This window comes from Sycon ciliatum, chromosome 1 (genome assembly GCF_964019385.1).
Source record: "Sycon ciliatum chromosome 1, ocSycCili1.1, whole genome shotgun sequence".
Taxonomy (NCBI): Eukaryota; Metazoa; Porifera; class Calcarea; order Leucosolenida; family Sycettidae; genus Sycon; species Sycon ciliatum.
This window is the reverse complement of record NC_088643.1, coordinates 95,714,598-95,725,634: the sequence shown is the minus strand read 5'-3', so window position 1 is coordinate 95,725,634 and position 11,037 is coordinate 95,714,598. Positions and strand designations below refer to the sequence as shown.

Genomic DNA, 11,037 nt, shown 5'->3' with positions numbered 1-11,037 from the left:
CTGTCTCGCTCATCGGCGCTCTACTGCTGTGTGCTTCAGCAGCTATGGCGAACCGAAAATACATGACCAGTACAACGGCAAAGCCATTTGAATCGTCCTCTTGCAACGAAAGAGAGTGGCAAATCAAATAATTCACAACTCTCCATCGTCACTTCTCACAGCAGCGTGGCACGGCTCTTTCACTCGTGTAAGTGCATTTACAAAACGCTCTGAGAACAGAGATAACGAACTAGAACACGGTGTGAGTCTTTGCTTCATTCCATCAAGGAGCTCTTGTCCTCTACCTCTCCTCACCTGTGCCAGTGCACCAGCGGACGACATAGATGTCGATCCCTTTCTCAGTAAAGACTCGGCGGCAGAACTCGCGACTTCTCATCGCAGGACTCAGCGTGCGAACGAACTGTCTGAAGCCTTCGGCTTACGAGGCCAGCACTGCTCGCAACACACTCGCTCGGAAAGAAGCAATAACAACGACAGTGAACGGCAACCAAAGTGAAACACAAGTCCCCCCAGCCGGTCTCCGTCTTCCTCAGTTCTACTTCTTCTTGTCAGTCACCAGGTCACTGCAACTCTCTCGAGTCCTTGCTGTGCTCCGCGCCGCGTAGGCGTGCACTGCCGCGTGCATAGCTCGAGTCACGCGAGCTCATTTCTATGGTGATCAGATTTCAAGATGTCCTCCCACGTAATCGAGTTTTGGCATCCCAACCGTGAGCCCTGAAAGTGACCACAAGAGAGTTGTACCCAAAGCTGGGCTGCGTACAACCCAGTATCTATCATGCACAGAGTGCACGGGTTCATCACCTGATGTGAAGTTCTGCCGTCGTAGACCCCATAGCTGGAGTTGCACACTCTTGTGGTTATGTACTCTTGGTACTATGGTACATATATGGTGTTGGTGTAGTCTCCCTTGATACTACAGTTGTAGCAAGTGAAATCCGACACTTGGCATAAGGGACTGCACCATGCAGTCTGCAGCCCCTGCAGCCCTGCATACGTACAGTACATGTGTTACATACAACTTTATCTGTCTGATGACAGAACTCGTACTCATCACAGTCAAGGTTCAAAAGGTGCTGGCAAAAATGAATGGGGATTGGATACCAATACTCCTTATGTGTACCATATTTGTGAACTGTGTGTATCTAGGCTGTGACCTTTCGATCTGTTCGGGATGCATACGGCTCTATAGTACAAATTAGGTGCAGTGCATTACATCATTGGTGTCCATTTGTGGCGCTGTCCCCTATGGCAAGTGTCGGATTTCACTTGCCACAACTGTACTAGTACTATGGTGTTGGTGTAGTCTTTCTTGATACTACTAGTACTATGGTGTTGGTGTAGTCTTTCTTGATACTAGTACTCCCTGGTGTACACATCAATGGAGACTTGTGTGCGAAATCTGTTCTTCAGACTTAAGAGTACCGTAAAGTACCGCCAGAGCGCCCCGTCTCGCGAGAGCGCCCCACCTTGATTTTACAGCCAAGGGGAGAAAATCGTATGGCAGAATGCTACTAAGTTTGTACGATGTGAGAACCTTCGTGTACTAAGGTCACACTTGGTATGCTTTTATGTGGAGCTCGAAGGTAAACTGGGTACGGATTGACTGCACAATGTGCAATGTTTGTACAAGGTCCGTGTCGTATGACCTGCAGACAGGAATCCACCTCCACAAGGCGACCACGAAAGGACGAGATGGTGGGGCGCTCTGGCGGTACTTTACGGTACATTGTAATTTGTGATTCGTACATGGACTCTGATCATGTCCGTCACATCATTGTATTCATGATAATGATTCATACTTCATACATGTTCCATGATTGGATATTGATCATGATGTTGTTGACAATCTAGAACTCCTACCTACGTGTTTCCCTGTGTTTCCAGTAACTATGGGCCCACGATTTCACCACAGAAGGAAGCTGAAGCTCGTGACTGTTCACAAGTACTGTGGCTCTTTGGCCCTGAGCAGAATGTAAGATTCAAACTAATGTTTGCTTTGATTACCATAGTACCACTTCAGATCCTGATGGTGGCGGTGATCATAGCGTTGACGCCTGTACTAAAATTGGTACGACGTGGAGATGGTTAGCATGGCCCCTGCGCTAAGTATGACACGCAAAACACTCAAATTTGTTTTTGGATTAAACCAACAAAGCCATAGTTGACCATGGTCAGAGCACATGACGTATATCCATTAGTTCGAGCGGAAATTTGCTAACGGGACAAATGTGTATGTTTCTGTGTGATACTCCCTCCTGGTCTTCTATGCTGTCATGTTCACCAGGACCACTGCGACCTTGCGGAGTGCTAGCTGATGGTGGGGTTTGGGGTTTTACCGAAGTGTCCTTTGAATGATTTTCTTGTTTCCAGGCTGGCCCATGCATATGCGCATGACACATGCTAGAAACCAGTGTCTGTACATGAGAGGGCTATAGTCATCCATGCTAACAAAAACATAATAATATATCTGCTTGCACTGGTGTCTGCTTGCACTGGTGTCTGCTTGCACTGGTGTCTGCTTGCACTGGTGTCTGCTTGCACTGGTGTCTGCTTGCACTGGTATCTGCTTGCACTGGTATCTGCTTGCACTGGTATCTGCTTGCACTGGTGTCTGCTTGCACTGGTGTCTGCTTGCACTGGTATCTGCTTGCACTGGTGTCTGCTTGCACTGGTGTCTGCTTGCACTGGTGTCTGCTTGCACTGGTATCTGCTTGCACTGGTGTCTGCTTGCACTGGTGTCTGCTTGCACTGGTGTCTGCTTGCACTGGTATCTGCTTGCACTGGTGTTTGTTTGCACTGGTGTTTGCTTGCACTGGTAACTGCATGCACTGGTATCTGCTTGCACTGGTGTCTGCTTGCACTGGTGTCTGCTTGCACTGGTATCTGCTTGCACTGGTGTCTGCTTGCACTGGTGTCTGCTTGCACTGGTATCTGCTTGCACTGGTGTCTGCTTGCACTGGTGTCTGCTTGCACTGGTGTCTGCTCACTGGTATCTGCTTGCACTGGTGTCTGCTTGCACTGGTGTTTGCTTGCACTGGTGTCTGCTTGCACTGGTATCTGCTTGCACTGGTGTCTGCTTGCACTGGTGTCTGCTTGCACTGGTGTCTGCTTGCACTGGTACAGTGCGGATCGGCTATAGGGTTGTCGGCTGTAGTAATATACCTCTTATAGTGATCGTATTCTCAAATTCATTTTCGTAAACCACCCCTTTCTATACATATCGGATCGGCTATAGTAATAATCGGCTATAGTAATATATCGGCTATAATGGTACGATTTCTGTGTCAAAATGATCTTACTGCATACATTTTTCATCGGCTATAGTGATGATCATAAAAAAAGTATACAACGTACATGGCGAGATCTGATCGCGGCAGCCAGGAAGCGCTGTACGACTATGATATCCCTCGGAGAAAATTCGAAATGTTTGGCGTTGGCTGTGCTTGTTGTTTCGGGGCATCCTCGAGCGAGATTGGAGGCAGTAATGAGTACCAGCGCTGAAGCGCTACCGTGGTCTCCGCCGAGATGTTGGAGAAGGCATTCAGGTAACAGCAAAGACGATCAGGGACGCAGAGAAGCTTCTCCGTGACATACGACATCACGCGTCGATCGACCTGCCACTTGGACCGGTTTCAGCGGTGATGAGTCGAGCGATGGCGACCCAGACTGAGACTCTACTCCCACTAATCGATCCTGTAGATATTGTTGATATGTCGATTGAATGTGTTGAAGTGTTTCTCTTCCAAAAGAACACATTCCTTGAAAACTCATGTCCAAAAGTCACGAAGTTTTTGCTTCCACAGGAAGTAGCTCTGCCCTGCGCGTATTGCACAGTCACATGCACAGCACGCTTCTGCACGCTGCACTGATTCGAATGACACCATACACGCATTTGTCAGGCATACCTAAGTATGCATATCGCCTATAGTAATATATCGCCTATAGTGATATTTTCACGAAAATCAAACACCAACGCTATAGCCGATCGGTACTGTATCTGCTTGCACTGGTGTTTGCTTGCACTGGTAACTGCATGCACTGGTATCTGCTTGCACTGGTGTCTGCTTGCACTGGTGTCTGCTTGCACTGGTATCTGCTTGCACTGGTGTCTGCTTGCACTGGTGTCTGCTTGCACTGGTATCTGCTTGCACTGGTGTCTGCTTGCACTGGTGTCTGCTTGCACTGGTGTCTGCTCACTGGTGTCTGCTTGCACTGGTATCTGCTTGCACTGGTGTCTGCTTGCACTGGTGTCTGCTTGCACTGGTATCTGCTTGCACTGGTGTCTGCTTGCACTGGTATCTGCTTGCACTGGTGTCTGCTTGCGCTGGTGTCTGCTTGCACTGGTGTCTGCTCACTGGTGTCTGCTTGCACTGGTGTCTGCTTGCACTGGTATCTGCTTGCACTGGTGTCTGCTTGCACTGGTGTTTGCTTGCACTGGTGTCTGCTTGCACTGGTGTCTGCTTGCACTGGTGTCTGCTTGCACTGGTATCTGCTTGCACTGGTGTCTGCTTGCACTGGTGTCTGCTTGCACTGGTGTCTGCTTGCACTGGTGTCTGCTTGCACTGGTGTCTGCTTGCACTGGTGTCTGCTTGCACTGGTGTCTGCTTGCACTGGTGTCTGCTTGCACTGGTGTCTGCTTGCACTGGTATCTGCTTGCACTGGTATCTGCTTGCACTGGTGTCTGCTTGCACTGGTGTCTGCTTGCACTGGTGTCTGCTTGCACTGGTGTCTGCTTGCACTGGTGTCTGCTTGCACTGGTATCTGCTTGCACTGGTGTCTGCTTGCACTGGTATCTGCTTGCACTGGTGTCTGTTTGCACTGGTATCTGCTGGCACTGGTGTCTGCTTGCACCGGTGTCTGCTTGCGCCGGTGTCTGCTTGCGCCGGTGTCTGCTTGCGCCGGTGTCTGCTTGCGCCGGTGTCTGCTTGCGCCGGTGTCTGCTTGCGCCGGTGTCTGCTTGCGCCGGTGTCTGCTTGCGCCGGTGTCTGCTTGCGCCGGTGTCTGCTTGCGCCGGTGTCTGCTTGCGCCGGTGTCTGCTTGCGCCGGTGTCTGCTTGCACTGGTGTCTGACACATTCTTCATGCACAGTTATTTCTTCACTGGTGTCTCACACAGACATGTACAATTACTGCTCTGGTCAGTTAATTTTTAATGGTGTTTGTGTATGTGTGTAATTATTGTGTGTGCTGTGTGCTGTGTGCTGTGTTGCACTACTTGCGATGTTGTAGATCACAGAAGTTGGAACGATGAATATGTTCATGTTCTGGGTGAACAAAGCTGGTGGTAAGTTGTCTACCGTATTCCCCGAATATAAGTCTTACACCTTTTTACACTTCAGTTCAGGGCCAATAAAGGGCGTGCGACTTACAATCGAGCCCCATCCCCCCCCCCCTCACTAGTTGTCATGGTTACCCACATGACTGATGGCAAGAGTTCTTAACCCCCAAGACGGCAAGAGTGTGCAACTGGCATTCACCCAGCGCTTGGCGAAATTCCTACATTACGTCACACGCAACTTGTCATCCGAGGTAAATTTGGGTTCCTTGCGATTTCTGGATACTATACCCGGAACCGCTCCTAACTCAAGGCTGTAGCCTCGACATTTTGAAGCTTTGTTTGAAGACATTTCGGACGTACAAGTCGTACTTTCTCAAAAACAAACTTTTTCTCCAAGAATCCATGGACGTGCCCCGGACATCGACAGGAAGAAATAATAAGGACGCTGTCAATGATACAAGTGTAGCTTGGTGAGGAAAAAAGTATTGCATTGCCGTCGAGGATAATCATTCTGATAGCTGTGCAACTGAGCCGATGCTCCTTCGACGCATTCTCAATTTCCTCAATCATTTGAAATTATCTTCGAGGAAAGCACCGGAAATGTGCCGAGGGCCTGGGGAAGAAATATTTGTTGAAGAGACAGACTGCACTGGCGAAAGAAGAAGGCGATGAAAAGTCACCATTGGCATCGAAAAAATAGTTTTGTCTTTGGGATCGCGCGCGCGTTGTTTCACTTCTTGATCCGGGATTCAGATCAGAATCGCAGTTTAGGTAGTTTACCCGAAGGAAGCATCCGAGTTTGACTGCAAATTTTAGAAGAATTAATCGGCATGACCCGTCGCACTACAGCAAAAATGACGCAATGAAGGAATTCCGCCGAGCGGGCCTCCATACAGGGACTGATCAGGAGTTGCACACTCTTGGGGATTATGAGCTCTTGCTGATGGGCATGATGTTTTCCAAATAATCTGTAATTGTTTTTGTAATTTGGCTCAACATCCGAGTTGAAATTGTTTTTGTGTGTTTGTTTTTGATTATCTTCGAGGAAAGCACCGGAAATGTGCCGAGGGCCTGGGGAAGAAATATTTGTTGAAGAGACAGACTGCACTGGCGAAAGAAGAAGGCGATGAGAAGTCACCATTGGCATCGAATCGCGCGCGCGCGCGCGTTGTTTCACTTCTTGATCCGGGATTCAGATCAGAATCGCAGTTTAGGCAGTTTACCCGAAGGAAGCATCCGAGTTTGACTGCAAATTTTAGAAGAATTCATCGGCATGACCCGTCGCACTACAACAAAAATGACGCAATGAAGGAATTCCGCCGAGCGGGCCTCCATACAGGGACTGATCAGGAGTTGCACACTCTTGGGGATTATGAGCTCTTGCTGATGGGCATGATGTTTTCCAAATAATCTGTAATTGTTTTTGTAATTTGGCTCAACATCCGAGTTGAAATTGTTTTTGTGTGTTTGTTTTTGTGTGTGTAGAAAAGGAACTGGTCACACCTCCGCTGAATGGATTAATTCTGCCCGGTGTAACGCGTGCATCTCTTTTGGCACTAGCGCAGTCATGGGTGAGTTATGTCCAGATGTCATGTGCCGCTGGCCGCGGCTATCAACAAATACTTGTATAACTGTAAATCTCGCCACCTGTGCTGCTGCCTTGGTGTCCCTTGTTGACTTTACTGTCACTATCGCTAATTCCGTATTGTTCTTCTTCTGAAGGGTGAGTGCAAGGTCACTGAACGTGACTTCACAATGAAGGACATCGTGGAAGCCAAGGCTGAAAATCGGTTGATTGAGATGTTTGGAGCAGGAACAGCATGTGTTGTATCACCTGTTGGAAGCATTCTCTATGAAGACAAGGTCAGTGATGCCCATGGCTTTTGCTTTCTTTCTTGATTGTCTTTCCTAATTCCTAATTCTTACTTTGAAGCACATGGACAAGTACTTGGATGTGTACCCCATCAGAGCATACTAATAATAATTATTATCTTCCTTCAGAGAACAGTTGACAAACCAGATTTTTGTCTCATCATTCTTCAAGTGCGGCTTGGTGTATGTCAACAAATGTACTTCAGTGCCTGAACTGCAGCCTGGATTCAGGTGCTTCCTTGGTAAAACCATGGAAACTCGTGTTGATCAAGGCTCCATATATCCATCAGTGTGAAGGAAGGGGCTGGTGGCATTGCAGGCATGCTTAGTACTTCGAAGTAGTATGGTGATGGTGATGATACGTGTTCATGTACAAGTACATGTATTACATGTAGTACCATACTAGATGTGTTTAACATGTGTGACTTCTCCTTTATCTGTATTGCAGATTATCGAAATCCCAACAATGGATACTGGAGCCCATATTGCACGCAAGTGTCACAAATCTCTCACTGACATTCAGGTACAATAATGTGTTCTCTGTGTTCTCTGTGGCCCTGGGGATGATGCTGCTGCTGCTGGCCCTGGGGATGATGCTGCCTCTGCCGATGCCTCTGCCACTCCTGCTGCTACTGCTGCTTCTACTGCTTGCTGGTGCTGCTACTGCTGATGATGCTGATGCTGCTACTGCTGATGCTGCTGCTGCTGCTGGCACTGGTGATGCTGCGGATGGTGAGAACTTGCACCCTGTGCTACTAGATACAATGTTACCACGTGTCATGTGTGTGTGTGGGGGGGGGGGGGAAGAGGAGGATGATCCGTTGTGCTGTCTCTTACTTGAGATACTTTCCACACACTGTTTTACCAATACCAACATGACATGAAGTCATGCAGGCACTCCGCCTTGCCCTGAGTTGAGGGCATGCATGCTCGTTTCAAAGTCCGACAGAGGCATGTGCATTCTAGTAATTATTATTATTACTTGTATTATTATTTTGCTTGTTCGCGTTGGCATCAACCTGCATAAGGCAGGTATATAGCCTTCGCTTAAGCTGCCATAAAAAAAGAAAGCTCATCCTAAGCGAGAAGGCTACTAGTAATAGTGCACTATATTGGCAAGAGGGCAGCGTCATTCAACCCTTCGTTTTGTACAATCAAGTTTGTTTCAATTCAGCTAACTTGCACATTCCATTGTTTCTGTTTTTGTTTTGTTTGCTCTGCTGTTCCCTGCACTTTCAGTACGGCCGTGTCAAGCATGAATGGTCAGTAGATATTGATGAGTAATCATCCGCCTTGTTGGTACTCAGCAGTCATTTCACTCGAGTTTTCGGTCAGGATTATTTGTGCTAGACGTAGAACACTCCATTTGTCAATATGTTTTAACCACTTTCAGAGATATGTACTGTTTAACCGTTGCCGGTTCAACGTCAGAGATGTACAATTTCAATTTGCCTCACACTCTTTATTTACAACGTTTGTAATCTTTCTTACTAGTGCCTTCCTGGTTGCTGCTGCTGCTGCTGCTGCTGCTGCTGCTGCTGCTGCTGCTGCTGCTGCTGCTGCTGCTGCTGCTGCTGCTGCTGCTGCTGCTGCTGCTGCTGCTGCTGCTGCTGCTGCTGCTGCTGTTCTTTAGGTAGATAGTCACTGAGATAGTCACTGAGACAGGCGTACTGTCCTGTGTTCACAGTTCACGGTTACTGGTAACTGCTGTCGTTATTGAGTAATCTGCAGAGAAATATTTTTGTTTTAGCTATCATGCCCCCTGGCTAGTCATGTGATCTGGTGTCTACGCTGCCCTTGCTAGCATTCCATTCATTGAGCATTGAGTATCAGCCTTTGACCTGAGCACAAGTAAATCAGCCTAGGTCCAGGGCACTACTGTAGTAGCAGCATGTGAAATGCACCTGCTTGTCAAGGTCTTTTCTTGCTTCTTGCTCTGTAAGTAGCTATTTGCCTTAAATTTTAATTTTAGAGCCAGTATGGTGCAAGTCATGATAACGTTACAATGGTGATGATAATGGTGACTGTGGAAATGTACTGTACGTGATGAGGACTGGAGCAGTGTACATGTATCACTGAAGCAGTCTTCAGAACTTCTGAACTAGGAACATCTGACTGCTTGTGGCAAGAACAAAAAATGATGCCGTTGGCGAGGGGTATGTTATGTAGGGGGAGGGGGTAAAGGGGGGGGGGTGTATCAAGAGTATAGTACAATCATAATGCACTGGTGGTGTCGGTAGTGTCACTGTGTGTGTGGGGGGGGGGGGGGTACCTGACTATAATGATTGTAACAGTGTACATTAAATTTATGTGCGAAGCTGGATATCTACTTAGGGCATGTTCGATTGGTAAGGATTGGGATCCAGATCTCAGATCCGTTGGATCCTTCAGAGTCAACTGGACACTGTTTTTGGGCCTTGACTGTTGCCATGTTGACGAAGTAATAAAAAGTCGTACTCACCGCGCCAGTTGTACAAAAAGTCAACAAGCTCTATATCTCGATCCACGTGTGCGTACCAGAATGTGTACAAAAACGATTTTTACCCGCCATATGCGCACAAAGGTCACATTTGGATCCGGTCAACCCTGCTCCCCGAGGTGGGTTGACCGGATCCAAATCCGGACTCGACCAATCGAAAGGGTGCGAATCCAGTGGATCGGAATCCCGATCCTGCCAATCGAACATGCCCTTAAATGCACTACAATCCAGGAATTTTGCCAGGACGGCAACCCATTTGAGCTTCACACTCTTCAAAGTGTGCACAAGCTGCATACTCTTAGTATTATCAAGAGTACATAACATCCCCGGTTATGTACTCTTGATAATAGATCAGTCAAGTCCGGCGGGGGCCGGGGGAGCAAGGACTCTGATGCACATGGTCAAAGCCGCCTCTCTGCCTCTCTGCTGACTGCTACCATGGCTACAGTGCTAGCTGTGAGCAGATGCCAGTACATACAGTCATGTAGTACAGTCAGACCTCGCTTATCCGGTCCTCTTTTCTTTCATCCGGATCCCTCGCCATCCGGAAGAAAATAGCTGGTTACAGATCTACAGCATACGCAATGCATCCTACATAACCGGTGTTCGGTTATCCGGTTCCCTCGCCTATCCGGACATTTTTGTGGGAAACGGATGTGTGCGGTTAAGCGAGGTCTGACTGTACAGTCAACTCCGCTAATAACGACTGCGGATATAATGACAATTCGCGAATAACGACAGAATTCCCATGCCCAGAGCAAAGTCCCATCCCACTGTAATACATACTTCAAGAAGTAATTATAATGAGACTTCGGGTATAACGACACTTCGCGAATAAGGACACCTTTTTGATGCCCCGCCGAGTGTTGTTATAAGCGAAGTTTGACTATTATCTTGCAGCCACCCGTATCATTCGGTCTATTCGGTACTCTTTGTAGTTGTACTTCTGTACTGTTGAGCTATCCGAATTCAAATATAAACACTAAAAAAATCATGCCAGAGCTAACACAGTAACAGCGAGGAATGCACTACAGTCTACACTGTGCTGTCGGAAAGTTGTTACAACTTACAAGTAGGACTGAGGAATACCAGACTGCATGCATGCACGGTTTTTTTCTTTTCTTTGGGTGTTGCTTGGGATAAACTTCCTGAAGATATTCGTTCACTCTCTACAACCGCGAAATTTAGTATTGCTGTTCGTCGGTATCATTCGCAATCTATGTTTTCTTTGAAAGGTATTCCTGACTTTTGTGTCTAGGCTAACCACATGCATGATAGTTTCAATAGTTTGTGTATATTTCAGTTATAGTAGTCCACAATGCTGCTTTTCTAATTCTCATTTAATAATTATATGCTTATGATTAGCATGCAATGTACTACCCGAAGTACTGATTTTACTTCTTTTGTATT

General features: G+C 47.3%; 1 protein-coding gene and 1 pseudogene across 1 annotated transcript in view; both read left to right on the top strand.

Moving 5' to 3' along the window:
• The window catches only part of LOC135806669 (branched-chain-amino-acid aminotransferase-like), a 15,524-nt gene extending 6,358 nt beyond the window's left edge, over positions 1-9,166 (top strand). The window contains exons 7-12 of the mRNA XM_065320897.1: positions 1,885-1,972; positions 5,228-5,282; positions 6,762-6,847; positions 6,999-7,139; positions 7,597-7,671; positions 8,388-9,166. Coding sequence (XP_065176969.1) covers positions 1,885-1,972; positions 5,228-5,282; positions 6,762-6,847; positions 6,999-7,139; positions 7,597-7,671; positions 8,388-8,432 — 490 coding nt within the window. The 3' untranslated portion in view covers positions 8,433-9,166. The remainder of the gene's footprint in view (positions 1-1,884; positions 1,973-5,227; positions 5,283-6,761; positions 6,848-6,998; positions 7,140-7,596; positions 7,672-8,387) is intronic.
• LOC135807231 (U6 spliceosomal RNA) lies at positions 2,045-2,138 on the top strand (annotated as a pseudogene).
• Positions 9,167-11,037: the final 1,871 nt, after the last annotated feature.